General features: G+C 40.7%; 1 protein-coding gene across 6 annotated transcripts in view; it reads right to left on the bottom strand.

Annotated features, from left to right (window-relative positions):
• PCDH15 (protocadherin related 15) overlaps positions 1 to 26719 on the bottom strand; it is a 1134710-nt gene that overhangs the window by 457354 nt on the left and 650637 nt on the right. For 5 of the 6 annotated variants that reach the window (XM_067465706.1, XM_067465711.1, XM_067465707.1 and 2 more), the window contains 2 exons: positions 11931 to 11945; positions 11191 to 11256 (listed from right to left, as the gene is read on the bottom strand). In XM_067465706.1, the coding sequence (XP_067321807.1) occupies positions 11191 to 11256; positions 11931 to 11945 (81 nt within the window). The remainder of the gene's footprint in view (positions 1 to 11190; positions 11257 to 11930; positions 11946 to 26719) is intronic. The other variant, XM_067465710.1, reaches the window with a different exon arrangement.

The following is a 26719-nucleotide window of genomic DNA, read 5'->3' as shown; positions in this document are numbered from 1 at the left end:
CAGACATGTGCCTTTCACCTTAAGAACAGACAAGCATCCCGAGCTCTGAGGATTACCTGGGAAGGAATCCCACTGGAGTATTGCAGCACACCCAAATACCTGGGAGTCACTCTGGACCATGCTCTGACCTACAAGAAGCACTGCCTAAATATCAAGCAAAAAGTGGGCACTAGAAACAATATCATACAAAAGCTGACTGGCACAACCTGGGGATCACAACCAGACACAGTGAAGACATCTGTCCTTGCGCTATGCTACTCTGCTGCTGAGTATGCATGCCCAGTGTGGAACACATCTCACCACACTAAAACAGTGGATGTGGCTCTTAATGAGACATGCCGCATTATCACAGGGTGTCTGCGCCCTACACCACTGGAGAAATTACACTGTTTAGCCAGTATTGCACCACCTGACATCCGCCAGGAAGTTGCAGCCAATAGTGAAAGGACCAAGGCAGAGACATCTCCAGCTCATCCCTTGTTTGGGTATCAGCCAGCACACCAATGACTTAAATCCCTTTTATGCTTGGGTTCATAGTTTACATTTCTTTTTTGTTGCTACAAATGTTTTCCTTTTGTGACTTCATCACATTGATGAGGTCATGTGGGGCAGTTTACCAGCCTCTATGGCCGATTGGTGGGGAAGTGGGGCAATCCTGGTGCCCAGCCTAGTCTGTTATGCTTCTTCATAACATGTGAGGAAGTGTCACTGCATGGCTTAACCCAGTACTGGCCCTATTGTTCCTTATTGTGTAGCGTCGTAGGATGCTTGCGCCCCAGTTCATCGGTGGAGCCTTCTGGAAGTCAGTGTGCATCAAGTGATGGGTGGTGTGGGGCTCTGTGGATCAAGTTGGGTGCAAGCATCCTATGAAACCTTCAGCCCCTGTGTGATGAAGTCCTTAGTAAAAAGCATCAGACTAAGAAGCACACCTTAGCCATTCATTGACCAAACTGGCCTTCATTCGAATACTTTTTCCACTGTCTGCATGTCATCCAATGAAACAACAATTTACTTCCTCTATGTGGGTTCTTCTTCTTCTTATTATTAACTTTATTTATACCCCGCTAGCATCTCCCAAAGGACTCGATGCGGCTTAGAAAGGCCAAGGCCTCAATACACAACATAACAATACAACCTAAAGCACATTATGGAGAATTCTTATCTATGCTTTAGGATGTGCACACAAGTCATGTAATGCTTTGGGAATCTCACTCAAATGATTGGTTCTTAGTGATAAGAGTATAACATAGAAGAAGATCTTGTATAGTGTCCTGAGACCAGGCCTGTAGCCAGGATTTTGTTTCGGGGAGAGGGGGAGGGGTTTGGTTCAGCCGAGTTTGGTTCCGGGGGGGGGGGGGGGGGCTGAGTCTGAGTGAAAGAGGGTCTACCCTAGCAAACCTTTTGTATTGGATTAATACCCCCATGCATATGGGATATATTGAGCATGGTGATCCGATCATGATATGAATAAACATAAATAAATATGTTTAAATAATGTACCAGTAAGGCCTTCTTGCGGACCACCATGAGAATTTCGGGGGGGGGGGGGTTGAAGCCCCCCAAGCTCCCCCTGGCTACAAGCCTTCCTGAGACTGTATACTGCAGAGGAAGACAGGCAGTAATAGGCAAGCTATCATCAAGGAACCTTGTCTACCATTACTGTTCATCCTTGAAGAATCCTAAGGTCCTAAGAAACATATCTATAGAAATATTGTAATTTTAGGGAATCTTTTGGGTTTATATCTACATTTCAAAAACGCAGACATTGTGTGTGAGAGAGAGAGAGAGAGAGAAAGAAAGAGATTAATAAAAAGCAAAATCTTCAGTGTCATCAGATGTGCTATCAGATTATCTGACTTTTTTATCTGTCAGAATTTTATATTTTCATTTCCTGGGAAATGTAATGTAAGTTTAGCAAAAAATAATGAAAAATAAATCAGAAGTTCAAAGAGGCATACCTATCAAAGTAGTCATAGCTAATCTTGTTCACTGTACTATGAAAAAAGAAAAAGACATACAGACTAATGCTGATGACTTATTTCAACTCAGAGGATGAAAATGGCAACATAATTGGTCGCTACAGAACTTTCTCTTTCTTTTGCTTCTCCCGAAATGATCCACAATCGAATTAATTAAAAAAAGAATAAGGGACATTTTTGGGGAAAAAATCAAGAATAGTTCAAAGCCACAATGCTTTAAAAGCCAGAGTAACCATGGTCATCATTTCATGTTTAAAAGAGAATTACATCCAAAGTAAGAGGACTAATTATACAAACTGCATAAGATTAGGTTCTTGTGGGTTTTTTCGGGCTATAGGGCCATGTTCTAGAGGCATTTCTCCTGACGTTTCGCCTGCATCTATGGCAAGCATCCTCAGAGGTAGTGAGGTCTGTTGGAATTAGTACAATCTATATATATATAAATCTGTTAGGTTGGTTCAACAGGACAGCAAAACTCTAAAACCCCCCAATGAAACTTAACCAAAATTCCCATGCCCATAACACAACCCACAAGGTACAAACATATCTACTCAAAATGAAAAACAACACAACACACTCACAAAACGGCAAAACAACAAAACTAAAAAAAAAAAACCCCAACGAAACTTAACCAAAATTCCCATGCCCATAACACAACCCACAAGGTACAAACATATCTGCTCAAAATGAAAAACAACACAACAACACACTCACAAAATGGCAAAACAACAAAATTCAAAAAAACCCCAACGAAACTTAACCAAAATTCCCATGCCCATAACACAACCCACAAGGTACAAACATATCTACTCAAAATGAAAAACAACACAACAACACACTCACAAAACGGCAAAACAAATGAGCATGCGCATTGGCGCCCAGCCGCAAGTTCCCTGGCATACAGCCTTCCGGCCAACGTTCCCTCTGCGGAAGCCATGCCCACTCCAAGCCCCGCCACGCCGCTTCCCGCACACACACCCCCCCTGCCGCACGCACACACACAACCCCATGCTCCATCACTCCTCCACTCCACAAGGCACTCTCAGAACTTTCCTCCAATACCACAGCTCAAAAGCATCTATCTTCCTTCGCTCAGCCTTCCCTAAGGTCCAGCTCTCACATCCGTAGGTTACTACAGGGAATACCATGGCTTTGACTATGCAGATCTTTGTTGCCAGTGTGATGTCTCTACTCTTTACTATTTTATCGAGATTGGACATTGCTCTCCTCCCAAGAAGTAAGCGTCTTCTGATTTCCTGGCCGCAGTCTGCATCTGCAGTAATCTTTGCACCTAGAAATACAAAGTCTGTCATGGTCTCCACAATTTCTCCCTCTATTTTTCAGTTGTCAATCATTCTTGTTGCCATAATCTTGTTTTTTTTTAATGTTTAGCTGCAACCCGGCTTTTGCACTTTCTTCTTTCACCTTGATTAGAAGGCTCCTCAGCTCCTCCTCGCTTTGGCCATAGGATTGTGCTAAAAGGCTTAGAAGTTCCCGGAGAAGTGTTTTCTCTGTTATTAAAAAAGCAATTCCTTGATTCACATTTTTTCACTTTTGAGGGAATCCTGTGCTTCCAATTCCAGTGATTTTTAAGGACTGATGTTATATATAATGGTCAACACATTTAGCTCAGTGGCCAGCCATTATTAAGTACACTACATATCCCTTCCCTTTTCAAGCCCCTGATGTTCACTGAGACTAGAGAAAGAAGCAGAACCCGTTTTCATTTCATCTGGTATCCACAGAGAGGGCTGAAAGTTGCAAGAGAGATTTGTACTGCTTCCCACTTTTGCAAAACCCCTTTGTGAAGTAAAAGATCCCTTTCCCCTGCAAGTCATCCACAGTAAACAGAATTGAGAAGAAAATAAGGTAGTGTTGGTTGTTCATGAGAAGGGGGGGTGGGGGTCAATTCAGTGGGTGGTGGTGACCATGGCAACTGAACTTCTATCACCCTCTTTATGAGAAGCAAACACTTCAAATCGCAGGCTATAAACTTCAGGAAAGTTCATGCAAAGGTGATTTCAAACATGTGGCCATATTTTCCTTGACTATAACTAGAATAGAATGAATTTATACCTTATTTTCTCCAACACTCCAGCACTAATCCAGCACTCCAGCACCAATTCATTCTCATATGAGATGAGAATGAATTAGGAGTGACTAAAGTGGATGGATAGTAATTCCACCCACAGACTGAAGTATGCAAAGGTAGGTTCTACCCTGCCATAGCAAAGACCTATGCATTCGATCTTGACATAAGGAAGTGTTCTCCAAAATCCAGACCTTAAAAGTCAGTGCCCCAAAAATGGGGCTTGGATGGATGATCTCCTGATGACCCCTCTGGGAATCCTCCCTTCTGGGAAGCCTCACCTGACTTTTCTTCTTCCCACCAAAATACAAGTCAACATAAGGTGCAGGAACATCCTCTTCATCCAAGCCAATAGATTAGAATACCAAAAATCAATCACCAAATAAATCCCACATAAAGTGATCCAAAAGCCCATCACCACAGCCAAGCTCCCCATTGTCCCACCATGAGACCAGGACATCTAATCACCATTCCACCCTGATAGTGACTACTGTATTGTCCCCAACCAACACACATTGGGAGTGCTCCTGGATCCATCTCTCCAAATGTCATAGGATCAAAGCATCATAGAATTGGCAGAGACCTCATGGGTCATCCAGTCCAACACCCTGCCAAGAAGGAGGAAAATTGCATTCAAAGAACCCGCAACAGATGACCATCCAACCTGTTTAAAAGCCAGGCAGATGTGGCAGTCAGGAGTGCTTACTACCAGCTTCAGCAGATATGCCAACTATAGTCCTTCCTATATTTGGAGGACCCAAAGATGGTAGTACATGCACTGGTAACTTCAAAGTTAGACTTCTGCAATGGGCTTTACATAGGACTACCTTTGTACCAAGTTCAGAAACTCCAGATGGTTTAAAATACAGCTTCCAGATTGGTTATGGGAACATTTCAGAGTGAGTATATTACACCTATCCTAAAGTCACTCCACTGGCTGCCAATTTGTTTCTGGGCAAAGTATAAAGTGTTGATTTTGACCTTTATAGCCCTACATGGTTTGGGTTTAGGTTGCCTAAAGGGTCACCTTCTTCCATATAATCTGCTCTGAACACTTAGGTCCTCTAGGGGGCAGTTACTCCAACTAGCCTGAACTCAACTGGAAACTGTCACTCAGAGAAGCTTTTCATCAGCTGCCCCAAGACTGTAATGACCTGCCGGAAGAGCTCCAACAGCTGAATGAGCTGTCAGAATTTTAAAACCACCTATCTCTTCCAGCAGACCTACCCAGACAGTTTTTAAGCATTAATTTTAAACTCATGTTCTTGTTTAATCTTTATTTTGTGTATTTTAATATGTATTCTATATAAATACATTTTGATATATGTATTTGTGGTATTTTTACAATGTTTACGTGTTTTAATTATTCTGCAACCTATCTCAAGCCATGAGTAGAGATGGGTAAGAAATACAACTATTATTATTATTATTATTATTATTATTATTATTATTATTTGAGTGTACATAATCACTGCAGGGGTGCTGATCCAACCCCACACAACATAAGTGGCCAGTGTAGATGGGGTCTCTAATAAGCAGTCATCTGTGAATGCTACCTTTTCTATAACACAGTTGGGGTTTTTTTTTTAGATATTGGTTGGTAAAAGGATGTTGATGCCCGTTATGGAAGCCTTCCTAGCTATGGTAACAAGATGAACTCCATTACAAGAGCCGTCTGAATTTGAAGGGATTTAGGTTAGTTCATAATGAAGTAAACTTTTCAACCTTCTCCAAGATTGTGTTCACTTTACAACGAAACAACAAGTATCTCACAACTTTTTGAACAATAATACACAACATGTAAAGCCTTCATATAGTCCATGGTCTTAAACAGTGCATTTCCAATAATGTTCCTTCTGGGGTTTCGTAAATATAGTCGATCAGATTTAAAAATGTATGTATTTTGGCTTCCCTTATCCCTACATCTGTTATGATTTCTTCATAGAGGCCCATGTGCGGGTACCCCCATCGAAGGATCTCCAACATGAGATCCATATACATTAAAATGTTGCATGGAAACAAGATGAAAATTTGTACAAAAGTCATGATAGACCTTTAAAAATCAAGAGCTAACTTTATTCCCTCATCCACATCCATCTTTCCATTTAGTTTAATTGATGCAGACTCTTATGCATGACCCTTTCACCCTGTTTTCTTTCATAAGTTATGCTGATACATTATGGTACACATCTGAATATACTGTCATTTTAAAACAAAGTATACCTGTACTTCTCAAGTGTCAATTATTCAGTTGACTAGAGAAAATGAGACTTGGTTTCCTCAGAGTTTTTCCTCAGATCTGTTTATCAGAGTCTCTTTTCATAGTATCTATTATTTGTTTGACAGATCACTTCAAAGAACCAGGTAATGTTCTGAACAGACAGTACTATCAATTGCCAGTGGCTCAGTAAAAATCTCAAAGAAATATGTACTCTGAAATATGTTCAGAAAACAACACACAGAATTCACAAATGCTCCACAAGAGATTATTGTGATTTTCTGAAAAAGGAGTGGGAGTCAAGATGATACTCCAAGTTTGCAAATCCATACTACATTATGAATCTGGTTGTTAACTCTAAGAGCTCTGTTCTCTTTATGAGTTCTTCCCTTCCAATGATACTTACTTGTGTAGTAAATGGAGCAACGAGAACAGCTTTCCAAATACAAGGGGAATATTGAGAGTGGATGCTCAATCCCTGTATTCATTCCTTGTTGCCAGGGGCACATGTGGCTTTAGATGTTTGATGCCTCCTAATTTTTATGACTCCTTATAATGAAGTATAAGAAATGGCACATCCCAGAAACCTTAGTAGAATCTTGCATCCTGAAAGCGGAGCTTTTTCTGAGTATTGTTTTCAAAAGGCACAAAAATCCCTATTTCTGAGTATTGTTTTCAAAAGGCACAAAAATCCCTATTAATGACTTAGATGAAGGGCTAGAAGGCATGATCATCAAGTTTGCAGATGACACCAAATTGGGAGGGATAGCCAATAGTCCAGAGGACAGGAGCAGAATTCAAAACGATATTGACAGATTAGAGAGATGGGCCAAAACTAACAAAATGAAGTTCAACAGTGACAAATGCAAGATACTCCACTTTGGCAGAAAAAATGAAATGCAAAGATACAGAATGGGGGATGCCTGGCTCGAGAGCAGTACGTGTGAAAAAGATCTTGGAGTCCTCGTGGACAACAAGTTAAATATGAGCCAACAATGTGATGTGGCAGCAAAAAAAGCCAATGGGATTTTGGCCTGCATCAATAGGAGCCTAGTGTCTAGATCTAAGGAAGTAATGCTACCCCTCTATTCTGCTTTGGTTAGACCACATCTGGAATACTGTGTCCAATTCTGGGCACCACAATTCAAGAGAGATATTGACAAGCTGGAATGTGTCCAGAGGAGGGTGACTAAAATGATCAAGGGTCTGGAGAACAAGCCCTATGAGGAGCGGCTTAGGGAACTGGGCATGTTTAGCCTGAAGAAGAGAAGGCTGAGAGGAGATATGATAGCCATGTATAAATATGTGAGAGGAAGCCACAGGGAGGAGGGAGCAAGCTTGTTTTCTGCTTCCTTGGAGACTAGGACGCGGAACAATGGCTTCAAACTACAAGAGAGGAGATTCCATCCGAACATTAGGAAGAACTTCCTGACTGTGAGAGCCGTTCAGCAGTGGAACTCTCTGCCCCGGAGTGTGGTGGAGGCTCCTTCTTTGGAAGCTTTTAAGCAGAGGCTGGATGGCCATTTGTCAGGGGTGATTTGAATGCAATATTCCTGCTTCTTGGCAGGGGGTTGGACTGGATGGCCCATGAGGTCTCTTCCAACTCTTTGATTCTATGATTCTATGATTCTTTACATGACAAAGCAACGCTCCCTCATCTCTATCTGGACACAGTATGCACTAAAAAATCTTGTTACAATCATTTTCATAAGATCACTTATTCTTCCACTCATGGAAAAATTCCATTAAGAACACATTCACTTAACAACCATGGATCCAGTCTCAGATATAACGATCCAGGTATGTGTACATACATTTCCGTAGAAAAATTCACTCAAACTGAACACTTTTAAAACACTGTGACATTAGTGAAACAGAAAGGCATGAGTCACTCAGAAGAGCAATGTAATTACTTTTCAACATTTTTCTCCTCCCACATAGTGGCCAATGTCTCACTGTTCCCTTCATTTTCTTTAAAAGGAAATGAATACAGTTTTGAGAGAAACAGATTCACAAAATTACACACCACAGTTTTCCTGACAATGAGTGACAACTTATCAGCATGATACTTAAGCAACAAGAGAGTATTATCATTGAATTATTGCTTCTTAGTATCAATAACAGAATAAATTATATTATATAAAATGGATATTATGTATACACTAACATCTTTTGCTTTTAGCGTATATCATTTTACCAAATGGAAGATGGTTATGGCAAATAGATTTTATATAGCATTAATAAATAAGGGCAATGAAATGCAGATTGCTGAATGCAGACTGCATACAGGGAACACACAACTCCATTTTGGAAACAGCTACACTGGTTTCTGGTTTGTTTTGATGCACAACTCAAATTACAGGTTATGACCTATGATGTTCTATATAGCTCAGGTTCAAGTTATCTAAAACATTGTCTCCCCCAGCATAAGCCTTGTCATGTCTTGAGATCTTCTGAAAGGTCCTTCTCTGTGTCACATCACTCTCGCAGCTACCTTTGGTAGGAACAAGGGGATTATGGAAGTGGGCCTTCTATGTTATTGTTTCCAAACTTTAGAACTCCCTTCATAGAGGAGTTAGACTAACAACCTCCCTGCTATTTTTTTCTCATCAACAGAAAACATTTTTGTTCTGCAGTCTTTGTGGGCTAACTAGGTTGGAGGAAAGAACCTTTCATGTGCTAAGTAGATGATAGCTAGGATTTTTTTAATGGTCTACTTTGAATTATATAGTTTCATGTTAAAAATGTTTTGTATCTACATCCAAGTAAATGAATAAATAACTAAAACCATAAAGTTGGCTTACTGGAAGCAAAAGTAAATTGTGTTTCATTTTGGTGTGCCAACATGGTGATGTTCTTTTTTGACAGACTGTTGGCATAGCATTGATATGTACTGTGCCACCTTCATTTCATAGTACAACATACTAGCAAAAAAGTTGATCTATGAGTGCCTACATCGGGCGCTGGGGATTGGTTTGCTGGCTCTGCTTGCAAGCACAGCTTTCTGGTGCTCCTGCTCATAAAGAGAAAGCTATCAGAGCAATTTCATTTCCTTCTCATCTAACTTGTCAAAAATCCAGAGGGCAACAGCACAAGAAGATACAACAGTGGAAAAAAGAATGGATGGTGTGTTGCTAAAGGCCAAGCCACCAGAGACTTTAGCAAGTGTTCACACCATAGAGAACTCTCAAACAGCACTAGAATGTAAAATCCTTAGGCAAAACAGGATTAAATTTGCAGCTCTTCCAGCTATTATGGCCTTCCTAGAACTAGGTAACCACAACCCACAAAATCAGCTCTTAGTGTGCATGAAAAATGACTATTTAATACCACATTAAGTGATATAACATTTCATGACTATCATCACAAGCAGTTGCTGAATTATCAATGTACACGTGCACAGGTTTCTCATGTTCTCATCCTCTCTCTGTCTCACCCCACTCCCCAACCATTTAGCCATAATCATATAAATCTGTATAGTGGTCCACAACATTACATTACTGGTAGACACAAGGGAATATTCCTAAAATAGCAACCAGAAGCAGATAAACAAGAAAAGTCAATTGGGGTAGATTTTCCTTATCTAAAAGAATTCTACTGCAAATATGCATTCTTTCTCTTCTTCTCTCCTAGAGACTATAGCTGGCTACTAAGGGGAAACCAATACCACTGTCTCCAGGAGATGACTTTACAACCTCATCAAACATTCTGCTGGAATTGCCAAGGCTCATGGCAATTCTGGAGGTGCCCGTCGAGGGGTGTGGTGAACCTGTTGCCCCATGCCACTCACCAGTTGCCACATCCCCGTTGCCGCATGCCACTCACCAGTTGCCCCATCCCATGGAGGGAAGCGTCAGTCACCTGGCTTCCCCCTGTTGAAGTCAATGTAACATGGGGTACCACCCATGCTGCTGCTATGGTGGCATGTGCCAGTTTAAATTCCCTTTAATGATAGAGCCCCACTGGAAATTACAGTTCATCATAGGAAGGGAGCTGTCTGCCTCCATCACAAAAGGGAAGGTGAACCAGTGCATAGAACTGAATTCACCCTCATCTGATGAGATATAGACCCAGTAGAATTTGGTGGTATCTTTGAAGCTCAGATGTGAGAAATGGGGAAATAATGTGGGGACTAAGGGGCAGAGGATTTAATAACTTTTTAATAATAACTTTATTTAGTACCCTGTCTCCATCATCCCGAAGGGATTCAGGGCAGCTTACACATGACACAAAGTGCCTAAAACAACACATAAAATAAACACACAATACAATACAAGATAAACTAGTAATATATAAAACAACAATTTGAACTCAAAACAGCAGCCAATAACCTGTAGTGTCAGCTGTTGTAAAAACATAGCCAACTGTAAACAAAAAGAAGGAAAAGGAATAGCGCAAGATGAAGCTAAGGAACAAGTGCATAGGATGAAAGTGCTTTGCTGTACCATAATTGTGGACCATTGGGCTAGATATTGTCAAAGTCTTGTCTAAACATCCAAGTCTTCAACTCTCTCTGGAAGGATGACAGGTTGGGGGCCTGCCTAATCTCCCTGGGAAAACCAATACCATTTGGAAACCAATACTATTTGGCCAATCAAGAAAAGACTCAGCTATGTGTGATGTCTCAGGTGAAGCTTGAAAGAGGAGGAAATCAGGCATAGGATAAATAACAAAATGTCTTAAGACAAGTAGAGTCTAGCTTTCCAGTTTGGAACCCTGTATCCAAAAAACTGGCACTCTTCCTTAGAAGCTCTTTAAAGTCTGGAAGCCTGGAAACACCGCATAATGATTTATTATTAAAAATATGCATTATTTGAAAAGTAAACACAATTACAGTGAAAAATAAACATTAAACTGTCATTGCTGACCTTTTTGTACTGTATGAACATTTAATGCATACTCACCATTCCGACTTTCTTCATCTATCGGTACTATTGTTGCTGGAGGCCCTGCTCTGGCCAACTTGCAATCTACAAACATGAAAATACAAGTTACTTCAAATCCTACCATCAGTTCAATACATTGACAGTCACTATGACCCAGACTGCTTGGTTGCTCGTTTTTGGGAAACATGGGAAACAAAACTTTGTTAAACAATCTGCCAGAGGCACCCAACTGTTTCCAAAGTACTTACCCAATTTTCACCTAGCTCCTAATTATACAAATTCCTTGTGGTAGGTTGTAGCCTATGCTCCAGTAGTTGGTTGTAACAACAGATTTCAAACTTAATTTTAGCATATATTGTTTTACTAAGATTTACTTGTTAGACTTAATATCCTTATATAATACACACAAACACCACGTCTTCGCGACATCACAACACAATACAATTTACTTGCTACTCTTTAATCATGTCTTATGCTAAACAGACAGCCCACTGAGACTACTATGGAAAAGAAGTCTTCCAGGACAGAGACAATGTGATAATAATTTAACCCAAAATACGAACATAAAAGAATGATTAAAAGGAATAAATCATAATTAAAGCATCACAACAGAAACTAACATAATTGAAATTTAATTGCAACACAAGTCTCTAATTAGTGAGAGTGAACAGAATTTCAATAAAATGTTAAACAAAGTAAAAAATGGGGGAAAAAATACAGACAAGCAATTTTCAGGAAGTTACAGTTTGCCATCTTACCCTCATATTGCCAGTCTGGAAGGAAGTTAAGAGTCATCAATGGAAGCAGAGCAGAATAATGAAAGAAAATAAGTAAGATTTTGTTGTGATTTATAGAGAAAGCTTTAAAAGGCACAAAAAAGCAGTAAAAGTAGAAGTTTGCGGCACTTGATGTGTATACTATAAACACCACAAGGCAGAGAAGTTGTTGCAATTGTCACATATAAGATTCCATACAGAGATGACCCACAGAGACTCTGAATTAAAAGCTTGGTTTTTTTTAAAGCTCCAGTTCAGTAGCTTCTTTGATGCCTGCAAACAGTGTGTTCCCACAAGTATATGTAGTTCTGAACAGTAGTAGCTGTGGCCTTTTCCACTCCATGGGAAAAAAATGAATGTGGTTAGGTCAAGGTTCTGCACATGAGTATGTTCAAAGCTCTCCTAGAGAATATGATATTTATAAAAGAAAATGCTAGCTTAGTTTGTGTGTGTGTTAAGACATAAGGATAGTTCAATTTTCTCACCCCTCTAATAAGCATTTTTTTCCATTTCTCCTTTGAAATAATTTTATTTACAGTATTTATATTCTGCCCTTCTCACCCCGCAGGGGACACGGGGCAGATTACAATGTACATATACAGGGGCAGCTCAACCCATTACACAAAGTAAGCATTTGCAGTATAGTTGATTTTGCCCAGGGGTGCTCTTGAGGCGCTCTTGGGAGAAAATAGACCTTGACATATGCGAGTTGTAGTTACTGGATGTATAGTTCACCTACAATCAAAGAGCATTTTGAACTCCACCAATGATGGAATTGAACCAAATATGGAATTGAACCAAACATAACTCAAATAAGGCACACAGAACTCCCACAACGAACAGAAAATATATATCAGTGATTGGTTGGGGGGGCGGGCGCCAAAATACTGTTTGCTTACCATTGAAAATTACCTAGGGCCGCCTCTGTACATATACATGGCAAACATTCAATGCCATACACACACAACATATATAGACACACAGAGGCTATTTAACATTCCAGCTTTTTCATGAGGGTATTCTGGCCACCAGGGGAGCTGTTGCTTCACTGTCCATTTGTGACACTGATGAAGTACTTCCTCATTCTTTGCATGTTTGCTGGAGATTTTTATGGTGTTGTAAATTAGCCTCCCCACATAAGCAGAACCTAAATTTCCTATTTGACAGATGCAACTGTCTTTCGGGCAAGAGCAAGCTACATAAATTGGTCGGAAGCTCAATCCGACCCGGGCTGGCTTCAAACTCATGACCTTTTGGTCAGTAGTGATCTTAATGCAGCTGAATCCCAGCCAGCTGCACCACGGTTCCTGTGCTAAGTAAGTCATTCTGAATTCAACCAGAACTTACTTCTAATTCTAAATCAGTAGAGCTTAAACTCAGAGGAAAGATTTAAAATGCCAAGAGATGCTAGTGGAAGGCACTCCTGCTTCTTGGAAAGGACTCATCCTAAACATACAATCACCAGTATCACTGTTAAATCTTGTTTACCAATAACAGTATTTGTTCATGTACCTCCAACTATTAAGCTCCAAGACCTAAACTTCAGATAACAAGATGATGTAAAGGAAAGCACAGAGAGAACCACTGAGAAATGATTAAGGGAAATTGAAAATAAACTAGCCTGCAAATTCCTTCACACAGAAGGCGCCGTGCTGAAATCAATATAAATGACTCGTGGAAGACACTGAAAACCCCTTAATTAAAATGCACATAAATGAACAGCAAGCAATCATTTACTTTGCACCTTAGAAACCGTGCTATCTTGATCTCTATGTTATTGCTGCTAAAATTAAACAGTTTAGTCCATGTTTTACAAGTATATTGTATGCATGTCTCAGGTTTTTCTCTGATACTTTGGAGAATTCAGGTGCATCCGCTTAATAATGAGCTTAAGAAATATTGCTACACCTTTCAGTCAGAAAAGTAGCTTTTTTCATATGAGATGTTATGTGGTTAAAAAAAATGAGCCAGTTCAATTACATTTCAAAATCACTGGGCATTGAAATATACACTTTGCCTCTTCTGAAAAGAATGTTAGGAATGAAAGAAATTACAATTTTGAAAGCACAACTAACACTTTCCACTACTGCTGCATTTCTCTGAAAAGACTGGTATTCTTTTGTGTCTTTCTCTTGTTTTATTTGTTTCTATATCTTTGTTTTCTCCCCAAATGTGTATCCCATTCTTTCCTCAAGAATCTTAAGAGTGGTATATATGACATTATCTTATTTTATCTTCTCCCTTGGAACTTACAAAAGGTGGAAGGGAACAACTGTGATTTATCAAGCTTAGCCAGAGAGTTTTGTGGCTCAATAGGGATTATAGTTATCTATATTTACCTTAGGCTTTCCTCATAGTATCTATTGTAAAACCCACAGCGGCATTCCAGGGCAGTGAAATGGTTAATCTGCTCCAGGTTGCAGTTTGAAGAACTTTACAGACACTATCCAAGATGCTGAACGCAATCTGCAAAAATGTTCAATATATTGGATAGCTCCTTTGAAAATCAGAAGAAAACCCAGAGAAGGGACTCCAGCTCTACTGACATAAGACCCACTAGGCCAGTGTTTCTCAACCTGGGGGTTGGGACCCCTGAGGGGGTCATGAGGCGGTGTCAAAAGGGTCACCAAAAACCATCAGAAAACACAGTATTTTCTGTTGGTCATGGGGATTCTGTGTGGGAAGTTTGGCCCAATTTTATTGTTGGTGGAGTTCAGAATGCTCTTTGATTGTAGGTGAACTATAAATCCCAGCAACAACAATCCCCCAGTGGCACAGTGGGTTAAATCACTGAGCTGCTGAACTTGTTGACCGAAAGGTCACAGGTTCGAATCCGGAGAGCAGTGTAAGCTCCCGCTGTCAGCTCCAGCTCCTGACAACCTAGCAGTTAGAAAGCATGCAAATGTGAGTAGATCAATAGGTACCACTCCAGCAGAAAGGTTACAGTGATCCAGGCAGTCATGCCAGACACATGACCTTGGAGGTGTCTACGGACAATGCTGGCTCTTCGGCTTAGAAATGGAAATGAGCACCAACCCCCAAAATTGGACACAACTGGACTTAATGTCAGGGGAAAACCTTTACCTTTACCTTTACCTTTACAACTCACAAATGTTGATGTCTATTTTTACCAGATTCCACCAGTGTTCACATTTGATCATATTGAGTTTTCATGCCAAGTTTGGGTCAGATCCATCATTGCATGAGTCTGCAGTGCTTTCTGGATATAGGTAAACTACAACTCCCAAACTCAAGGTCAATGCCCACCTAACCCTTCTAGTATTTTCTGTTAGTCATAGGAGTTTTGTGTGCCAAATTTGGTTCAAAACAAACAAGGACAGCTAATCACCTCTCAACAAAAGATTGCTCCAGGCACTGCCAGGCAATCAAATGCCAATCAAGGTGGTCAGTTGAAACATTCACCTCTAGTTCCAGCAGACAAGAGTCCTTTGTCCCACCCTGGTCATTCCACAGATATATAAACCCTTTTTCCTAGTTCCAACAGGCCTCACTACCTCTGAGGATGCTTGCCATAGATGCAGGTTAAACATCAGGAGAAATGCCTCTAGAACATGGCCATATAGCCCGAAAAAACCTACAACTCAGTGATTCCGGCCATGAAAGCCTTCGACAATACAGTATTTTATTGGAAACATAAAATACAAAAAATTTAAAATGATTCATAATTCCTATTTTCTTGGGCAAGCTTTGCGTGTGAAAGGAATACACTTTAAAAGAATATAAGTTTTCAACAGTAACTTTAGTTGGCAAAGGAGATTTTCACAGAAGTGAGCTAATGATCTAATGAGATGCTGCAGCAGCAACTTTACAACAGCAGCATGGAGATTATTGGAAATGCTTCTGCACGGCAGTGTCTCCATGTAGGTATTATAATGGGGAGGTTGCCAGGTCACAACCCAGCACACGCATAATCCTGATTATTAGAGTAGCCAGACTGGCAGGAGGATGGGAAGATGACAGCAGAGAGCGAGGAGGAGGAGGAGGAGTGCATATAAGAACAAAGTCCCTTTAGCTTAGTATTGAATTCTCTTGATAAAACATGTACTTTCTTCTTTGGTTTTTCATGAAAAATAATAATACACCCTAAGTAAATGCAGTAGCATTTGCCTGTGTCTACATATTTAAGAAAAATATATGTTTTTCTCTTAGGGTGGAACCCAAGTTGGCTGCAGCACAGATTAAACAAAATACTGCTAGACATCAGTCATAATGGTCAAAAGAGTTTTAAAGACAGCACTGGCTAAAAAAAAATACTTATGAAGATCTGTACACCTAACTGTTTACTAAACAGAATTGTTAAGGATTTATTTATTTTTATTTGGGAGAGACACGAGAAAATTACTGAGACACTAAAGGTACTATGATTCAAGAAAGTTTAGAGACCTCTGCATTGCTACTATTCAATATAATAATTAGGAAAATGCCAGAAATGGTAACCAGCAGTTTTTGTTTTGCTCCTGCCAATATATCAATTACTATCATTGGAACTTTAAAAATGACCAAACTTGAACTGCCATTTAAGACCACCCAACTCCAAAACTCCGGATGACCTCTCCCAGCGGTTTCATGTAGATGTTAAAAAGCATGGGAGACAGAATAGAGCCTTGCGGGACCCCACAGGTCAAAGGCCAGGGGTCCGAGCAGGCATCTCCCAGCTTGACCATCTGGGATCGACCCTCCAGGAAGGACCGGAGCCACAACAGAACCGTGCCCCCAAGACCCATCCCAGAGAGTCGTCCCAGAAGGATACCATGATCGATGGTATCGAAAGCCGCTGAGATGTCCAAGAGAACCAACAGAGTCACACTCCTCCTGTCCAGCTCCCTGCGGAGGTCATCCACCAAGGCGACCAATGCCGTCTCAGTGCCGTGGCCAGGCCTGAAGCCAGACTGTGACTGGTCCAGGTAACTGATGTGATCTAGAAAACCCTGGAGCTGATTTTGGAACTGTCTTAGCAATGGGTTTTAATCAGTTTTTAGAAACTTGTTTTTCTACAATGTTTTAACCTATTTTGTGTTATCTCCTCAGGACCCAATTGGCTGAAAGGCAATTAACTAATCTACCCCCACCACCCATGCACACATGCTTACACACATAATAAAGGACGCAGCTGTTTGGCACAGTAGAAATTTCTAAAAGAATCTAATATCTCTCACCCTGGAAGCTGTGCAACTTTACTTCCAGACCTGACTTCCGTTCCACACTTTGTAGACCAGTTGAAAGACCGTCAAGTCCCAGAACAGTCAATTATACATCCTGAAGAATTTAGCTTCCTTAAATGGAAGTTCAATGCTACATCCCAAAAGAGCTCAAATGAAGATCAAAGTAAAACCATCGTCTTTGGAATAAACAAGTAAGTAAATAAAAATCCTTGCACATGTGAAATGTTTTGAACCAATTTAATAAGAAATAAAACACATACTGCATGCTATCCACTGTGATCAATGGTCTGAAATCAGCTCATAACAGGATACAAAATAAAAACCTAGGTTACAATAATCTCAGTGGTATGATTTTCCAAATAAATAAATAAATAATAAAATAATAGAAAATCATAGAATCATAGACTCAAAGAGTTGGAAGAAACCTCATGGACCATCCAGTCTAATCCCCTGCCAAGAAGCAGGAATACTGCATTCAAATCACCCCTGACACATGGCCATCCAGCCTCTGTTTAAAAGCTTCCAAAGAAGGAGCCTCCACTACACTCCGGGGCAGAGAGTTCCACTGCTGAACGGCTCTCACAGTCAGGAAGTTCTTCCTCATGCTCAGATGGAATCTCCTTTCTTGTAGTTTGAAGCCATTGTTTCGCGTCCTAGTCTCCAGGGCAGCAGAAAACAAGCTTGCTCCCTCCTCCCTGTGGCTTCCTCTCACATATTTATCCATGGCTATCATATCTCCTCTCAGCCTTCGCTTCTTCAGGCTAAACATGCCCAGCTCCTTAAGCCACTCCTCATAGAGCTTGTTCTCCAGACCCTTGATTATTTTAGTCGCCCTCCTCTGGACACATTCCAGCTTGTCAACATCTCCCTTCAACTGTGGTGCCCAGAATTGGACACAATATTCCATGTGTGGTCTAACCAAAGCAGAATAGAGGGATAGCATTGCTTCCCTTGATCTAGACACTATGCTCCTATTGATGCAGGCCAAAATCCCATTGGCTTTTTTTGCCACCACATCATATTGTTGGCTCATGTTTAACTCGTTGTCCACGAGGACTCCAAGATCCTTTTCACACATACTGTTCTCAAGCCAAAATGTTGTGTATTCCATAATGTGTGCATTCCCTAAACTTCATAACTTACTGGCTCTTAACAACGTTGCTCAAGGGGAAGCTAGAGATATATAGTTGGATCAGTTCTGCAGTTAGCAGTGACTAATATTTGCTGATATATCCAGCAACTGGAACTACATTCTTTGCAATGGAGCCAAGAAACAAGGTAGGATGGCCAGAGGCAGTATGAGTGCAATGGGATTTTCATTCCAAGTGTCATGTACTAGAGATCTCAGAGGGCCAAGTCTACTCAGTGAGAGCAATATGTTCTTCTATTCTTCATAATTGGAAAGGAAAGAAAGCCTGCTAGACCCTCTTTCTTTCAAATTACATGTGATTTGGCATGGACCAGACTATGCCATTTTATCATTGACATGTTTCTCCATTCCGCAATACATGAGTATATGGAAGAACAATGTAGGGAAGGTTCACTAAGATGTAGCATTTGTTTACATCATAGTGGACTTAAGTATCAGATATTATGAATGTTTACTATTAGATGTTCATTGCAAAAAAAATGAATCATTGGGATGGGTCCTGCAACTATAAAGTGGATTTTGGGGGTGAGGGAGGAGCTGTGTTATAGATCTTCCTGAGAGAAATTGATGGTTCCTTTTTCTGACTCCAAGTCCTGTTAACACTTAATTCCATCCCATATTCATTATTTATTTATTTATTTCCTGTATTTCTATCTCGTTCCTTCTCAACCCCCGAAGGGGAACTCAGGATGGCTTACATTTGGCAGCAATTCAATGCCACTACATATAACAGAGCAATATAATAACAATTAAAACAATAAATAAAGCATTCATGAAAACAGTAAAAAACAGTATTAATAGCCATATCATCATTCCAGTCAATTCTATATCCAATTCCACGTCCAAAGTTTTATCTATGTCTGTTGTCCAAAAGCCTGGTCCTAGAATCAATTTCTTCCTAAATGACAGGGGGGATGGAGCCGATCTTACCTCAGTGGGGAGCGAGTTCCAAAGGCGGGTGGGGGGGGCACTCCTGAGAAGGCCCTGTCTCTTGTTCCCACCAGATGTATTTGTGACGCTGGCGGGAGCAAGAGCAGGGCCTCCCTGGATGATCTTAAACTGCGCGGCGGGATGTAAAGGGAGATGCGTTCGGACAAGTAAGCTGGGCCAGAACTGTATAGAATCACAGAATCAAAGAGTTGGAAGAGACCTCATGGGCCATCCAGTCCAACCCCCTGCCAAGAAGCAGGAATATTGCATTCAAATCACCTCTGATAGCTGGCTATCCTGCCTCTGTTTAAAAGCTTCCAAAGAAGGAGCCTCAACCACACTCCGGGGCAGAGAGTTCCACTGCTGAATGGCTCTCACAGTCAGGAAGTTCTTCCTCATGTTCAGATGGAATCTCCTCTCTTGTAGTTTGAAGCCATTGTTTCGCGTCCTAGTCTCCAGGGAAGCAGAAAACAAGCTTGCTCCCTCCTCCCTGTGGCTTCCTTTCACATATTTATATATGGCTATCATATCTCCTCTCAGCCTTCTCTTCTTCAGGCTAAACATGCCCAGCTCCTTAAGCTGCTCCTCATAGGGCTTGTTCTCCAGACCCTTGATCATTTTAGTCGCCCTCCTCTGGACACATTCCAGCTTGTCAATATCTCTCTTGAATTGTGGTGCCCAGAATTGGACACAATATTCAGGGGCGGTCTAACCAAAGCGGAATAGAGGGGTAGCATTACTTCCCTAGATATGTATATTCAGTAGGGCTGGGCAGTTTCGTTTCGTTAATTCGTAATTCGTTAATAATTCGTTAATTTTTTCAATTACAAAACGATAACGAACCATTCTGGAGCAATTATTAAAAAAAACGAATTTTCAAAAACATTTTGTAAATGCTTCGTATTTCGATATTGTATTCGTTTCGTTATTGTTTTGAGGTCGTTTCGTTATTATTTCCGCATGTCTGGGCCAGTTTTATGGTTTAATTAGTGAAAAAAATTTATAATATCACACCAACAGTCAACAACAGAGGGAGAGGGAAGCTTCAGAAGGTTTTGGAGGTTTTTTAGCATATTTCGCGGTCGCGTCCGCCATTAACGAATCGATTCGTTATTGTTTCGGAAATCGATTCGTTAATTTTTTACCATTTACGAAATTTCGTAAATATCAAACTTTTTAAAAGGAAAATTTTGTAATTATTTTAAATATCGAAACAAAAAAACCCCCCAAATACAAATCGATTTTAGAAACAAATTTTTCCGTTGTTACCCAGGCCTAATATTCAGACTTCCAGTCCTAATGTAGTCTGGTGGTGCTGTATTAATGTTAACAACAACAACGACAGTGACAATGACAATATGTTCCTTTGAAACAACAACCAAGAGAAGAAAGTACCAGTATACATTATTTCTGGAAACTGTGGCAAGGGATCAGAGTCATTCCTGAAAAAATCCCGTTCTTTCCATAGTTCTCACCGCTATAGGAAATGGTGTTCAGAATACAGATCAAAGCTTTACCTCACAACCTCTGAGGATGCTTGCCATGGATGCAAGCAAAACGTCAGGAGAGAATGCCTCTAGACCAGGGGTCCTCAAACTAAGGCCCGGGGGCCGGATGCAGCCCTCCAAGGTCATTTACCCGGCCCTTGCTCAGGGTCAATCTAAGTTTGTAACGACTTGAAAGCACAAAACAACAACAATCCTATCTCATCAACCAAAAGCAGGCCCACAGTTCCCATTGAAATACTAATAAATTTATATTTGTTAAAATTGTTCTTATTTTTAATTATTGTATTGTTTTAAAGTGTTTTTGCACTACAAATAAGATATGTGCAGTGTGCACAGGAATTCATTCATGCTTTTTTCAAATTATAATCCGGCCCTCCAACAGTTTGAGGGACTCTGACTTGGCCCTCTGTTTAAAAAGTTTGAGGACCCCCTGCTCTAGACTATGGCCATATAGCCCGAAAAAACCTACAACAACCCAAAGCTTTATTACTCATGGCTAAATGCACTTCTCAATAGACACACGTTTAGCTACTGAGTCAATAACATCTATGCCATATGCCAAAAAGTATTTCCATGGGACAGCTAATACAAAGGGTAAACATCTCACCATTATTTTAAAAGGCTACTTTAAAAGCTGAGAAATAGTGGGGCAATTTCCAAACAAAGAGCTGCAAAGAACCATATACATTTGAGTATCTAGGCAACTCTATTAAGGGGAAATTGTCCTCTTTCATTTCCTGTGTGAGGGAATTCAGAACTACAGCTGTGCAAATTAGGATAAGCTTGCCATAGCCCTTTACATTAGCTGAATTGTAATATAATTCATCTGTATTGAAAATAGCATAAGAAGGGCTTTCAGTCTATTTCTAGCTCTTCCTGCAGAGAGATCCAATTGTAAAGTCCTGGAAGGAATGACAGTGAACCTTAGATGGTATTCATCGAGGGCACTTGTTGTATACTTGTAAACTACACTTGGTTTCTGGGCAAGCATTCAGACTGTAAATTAGATGGTCAATTAAGCCGCTTCTCAGAAAACTGTAGTTCAAAGTTTCCGCACAAAATAAAAGGTTTGCAGAAAGTTGGACTAATGCAAATTGTCAGCTCTGACAATGCTTTTGCTTTTTGTCTTTAATAAAGCAAAAGGCGAGCCCTTGACTTGACAGATGCTCAAAGAGCAAAGAAAACAAACAAAAGTGAAGGATGACTTCTTGTTCTGAAGCACATTCCCTGAGAATTGCCTGGAAGAAATATTCAGCACTCTCGCACATTCCTCTTGAAAGGAAAGTTTTGTTGTAAAGATGTATAATTCATGTTAAATAGCTTGGACAAGCCAAATGCCAAGTGCAAAAGCCATTACACATTTATAAAAGGGATTAAAAGGTCAGTAAATCACACACAACCCATACGTTGTGTTTTACTCTTGGGCAATGAAGTGACATTTTGTTAAATATCTGTTTTTCATTTTATAGGTTAAAAACATATAGGCTTTTTCAAAATAATGCTAACAGACATACTATATAGAGATAACAATTTCCATTTTCTGCAACTCTGACATTTATGTCACATTCCTGTATAACCAACCAATGGGTTGAAGGGCATATCTATACTGATGAAGGTTGCAACAACTCCAAGTGGTCCTATCATCACTTAGAAATTGGCGATACAGATATTTACATCCAATATTATCCAACAGCAGGTCCCCCAACAGAAATGATCTTCTGAGGGATGTGCTGGATGGGGTTACACTCCCCCTGAAGCCACAGGTCCGCAGTTTGGGAGTCCTCTTGGATTCATCGCTTACGCTTGAGGCTCAGGCGTCGGCGGTGTCTGGGAGGGCTTTCACACAATTGAGACTCGTGCGGCAACTGTGACTGTACCTCGCGAAGGCTGATCTGGCCGGGGTGGTCCATGCCTTGGTCACCTCCAGATTGGACTACTGCAATGCGCTCTATGTGGGGCTGCCCTTGAAAACGGCTCGGAAGTTCCAACTGGTCCAACGAGCAGCAGCCAGGATGTTACTGAGAGAACTCAACCCTCCTGTTCAAGGAGCTCCACTGGCTGCCGTTTATTTTCCGAGCCCAATTTAAGGTGCAGGTGCTTACCTACAAAGCCCTGAACGGTTTGGAACCATCCTACCTGCGTGACTGCATCTCCATCTACGAACCCATGCGTTCACTTCGGTCATCTGGAGAGGCCCTGCTCGTGATCCCGCCTGTGTCGCAAGCGCGTTTGGTGGGGACACGAGACAGGGCCTTTTCCGTGGTGGCCCCCTGACTCTGGAACACCCTCCCCAAAGATCTTAGACAGGCCCCTACATTGGCGGTCTTCACACTGCACGTGCCCTATAATGCCTTATATACCACCTGTCACATCAGCACTTTTAATCCTGTACCCATTACTCTGGCCCGGCCCAGTTTTATTGTGTCTTAGTGTATTGTTTATTGCTTGTTGTTTATATTGCTTTAATTGTTTTAATTTGCTTTAGGTTTTGTATTGTTATATTGTGTGTTGAGGCCTTGGCCTTCGTAAGCCGCATCGAGTCCTTCGGGAGATGCTAGCGGGGTACAAATAAAGTTTAATAATAATAATAATAATAATAATAATAATAATAATAATCTACAAAGGAGGAAAAGGAGAAGGAGGAGAGGAGAGGAAGGGGTGGACTTAAAAGGTGAAGAGGGCACAGAAGGAAGTCAATTGCCAAGGAGGAGGAGCTTGGGGTAGGGGGAGGGAAAGGGGACAGGGACCCCTATTGGCCAAAATCCCAGAAGTCCTGCCCCCAGAAAAGCATGCCTGGGAGCCCCCCTTGGGAGCCCCCCCCCCCACAGATTTCCATTTTTTTTCAGGGGGTACCTAGCAATCCTGGTCCAAAGATACACAGAAATAAAAGTGAACAATCACATTCATTAATGATAGATTGATAATGAGAATGTAGGGGATGGCATCTCAAAGGGAAGGGGACTTGAATACACCATTAACATTTTTTTAATTTTATTTTAAATTCCTAATATTATTCATAGCAAATAAAATCATTTTTCACCTGGGGGTAATTTCTTTTCCAGAAACTACTCCCGCCTCTAAAAGATAACACTCTCCATTTCAGAACTTGATTACCAACATTAGTGCCTTGTAATAGCAAAATATTGTTTGAAAATATTTCTGTATAATGGTAATTACTGAACACACCCTCAGGGGAATGTGTTTCACATTAACTATAAATAAGATGCTTCTTTCCAGTAATTTATTCATGAATGTATTTATTGCTATATGCTATCATAATATCTTAACAGGTATGCAATAACTGAATGTGAAAATAGCCACAAAAATGAAAAGTATTCACCAATTAAATTGGAGAAGGGGTATTGCTAATTGAGATAAATTAATTATTTTATAATCTTGCATCGTCACTTGAGCATGATCCAAATGTGCAGCCGTAGAAAAACCCTGTGTTACTTAGGTAAGTCACACGCTTTTGGCCTCAGAGAAAAGCAAAGGCAAACCCCATCTGAACAGATTTTGTCATGATACCTCTTTGATAGAGTAATTTAAAATCACCAAAATTCAGAAACGACTTGAAGACACACAACAGCAAATGTTCTGATTATATGTATTTATCTGTTTGTTTCATATTATATTGCTTTTTATATTTTACAATACTTAAAATTGTATTGTAAAATTTTATATTTTCTAATTATTCCTTCCACTCCTCCCTCTTTCTTTTTATTTTAGATCTTACCTCTTTGGAAACACTCACTGTTTGTAGTTGTTTTACCTATGAAGTCCTATATACGTCATTAGTACTTATACGTAATAAATAAATATTGTTCTAAATAGGGATCAATTCTATTAAAACACACTACTGACTGTAGCCTGAAAGACAGTTGCATCTGTCAAGTAGGAAATTTAGGTACCGCTTTCTGCAGGGAGGCTAATTTAAATAATTTACAACACCATAAAACCTTCCAGCAGTGTTCAGAAGAATGAGGAAGTACTCCTCGATGTCACAAGTGGACGGTGAAGTAACAGCTCCCCCTGTGGCCAGAATCGAGCATACACTCATGAAGCCTGAAAGCTGGAATGTTAAATTGCCTCTGTGTCTGCCTATATATGATGTATGTCTATGACACTGAATGTTTGTCATGTATACGTGCATTGTAATCCATCCTGAGTCCCCTACGGGGTGTGAAGGGCAGAATATAAATACTATAAATATTTATTTATTTATTTATTTATTTGTGGTAGTTATATCCTGCCTTTCTACCATAACATGTTAAGAGCCAAATAGGGCTCCACAACCACCTATGGATCCACAAGATTACTGATCATGGAGGACTATCCTACTCATCCAACGAGGGATCACCTAAGTAAGTAAAAGTACATAAGAGCCAAATGCCTGTTTGATTAAGAAAAAGTGCTTTATATGCACACAGAAAATGCTCACAGAGGGAACAACCAAACACCCTATAGTAGAAGTGTCCCAACCTTTTGAGCCAATGGCCAGTTCATGGCCCCTCGTCTGTTGGGGGCCAGACTATAGTTTGAAAGAAAAACAGACACATTCATATGCACACTCCATATGTCTTATTTGTAGTGAGAAAAAACCTCATGAAAGAAGAATACAGTGTGTGTGTGTGTGTGTATTAACCAACATAAATATGCCAGTTTTTCAATGGAAAGTGTGGACCTGCTTTTGGCTGATTAGAGAGTCATTAATTAGGATTGCTTTTGTGTGCCTCCAAGTTGTTTCAGACAGTGGCATATGCTGCCTCAGAGTCTGGTGGAATCTCCTCTGGAGATTTTTCAGCAGAGGTGGCATGGCCATATGTTAAGAGAGCTTTGATAGTGCCGGGGAGGGGGGACGGGCTTATAGTTCCTTCCTACTAGGAGGAAGGAAGTTAAGGAAGGGAGGGAGGGAAGAAAGAAGCAATAGAGGGAGACCTGAAGAGAGAGGGCCATTGTAAATTTGAACAGGGTCCACATTTGACCCCCGGGTTGGACTTTGGACATACCTGCTCTACAGGAAGGAATTCTGCAACCTGGGAGCAGTCAATGAAAAGGTTTCTCTTATGTCTTCACCAAAAAGGCCTGTGATGTTGATGGGACCAAGAGACAGCCTATTTACAAACTCAGATTAGCTCACCCAGGGAGATACAGTACTTCAGACTGTCTCCACGCAAACTATATTGGGCATTAACACAATTAGAATTTCCCTAGGAAAACAGAGAAGTAGCCAGTGAATCTGTTTCAAGAATAATAATACTTTATTTGTACCCTGCTACCATCTCCCCAAGGGGCTCGGTGTGGCTTACATAAGGCCGAGCCCAAACACAACAATACAAGCAAAAATAACAACAATACAAGCAATTAGAAAATATAGACAATAAAATACACAACATTATCAATAAAACAACACATAATTAAAAACAGTGGGAAGGCCAAATGTAGAGTTAAAATTGGAAATAATGCTGGGACATGGACGAAAGGTGATACTGGTGTTTGTGGAAGGGCATATGAGCAGACTTAAAGAAATGTAAAGTGCTTTGGAGGACAAAGTGCTATGGGATCATTATTCCGGGAAGGCACACTGGAACAGCCACATCTTCAAGCTCATCCTGAAGACTGCCAGAGTTGGAGCCTGTCTGATGTCTTTAGGGAATGAGTTCCAGAGTAGAGGGGCCACCACCAAAAAGGCCCCACCAGTCGCGCCTGCGATGCTGGTGGGATCGAGAGCAGGGCCTCTCCGGATGATCGAAGGGATCGTGTGGGTTCATATACAGAGATGCGTTCACGCAGATAGGCAGGTCCCAAACTGTTCAGGGCTATGTAGGTAAGAACCTGAACCTTGAATTGGGTCCGGTAGATGAATGGCAGCCAATGGAGCTCCTTGAACAGGAGGGATGCCCGCTCCCTGTAAGGAGCCCCAGTTAACAACCTGGCTGCCGTCCGTTGAATCATCTGAAATTTCCGGGCCATTTTCAAGGGCAGTCCCACGTAGAGTGC

This window comes from Anolis sagrei, chromosome 3 (assembly GCF_037176765.1).
Source record: "Anolis sagrei isolate rAnoSag1 chromosome 3, rAnoSag1.mat, whole genome shotgun sequence".
Classification (NCBI taxonomy): Eukaryota; Metazoa; Chordata; class Lepidosauria; order Squamata; family Dactyloidae; genus Anolis; species Anolis sagrei.
Note: the sequence above shows the minus strand (reverse complement) of the source record. Positions and strands in the feature narration are given on the sequence as shown.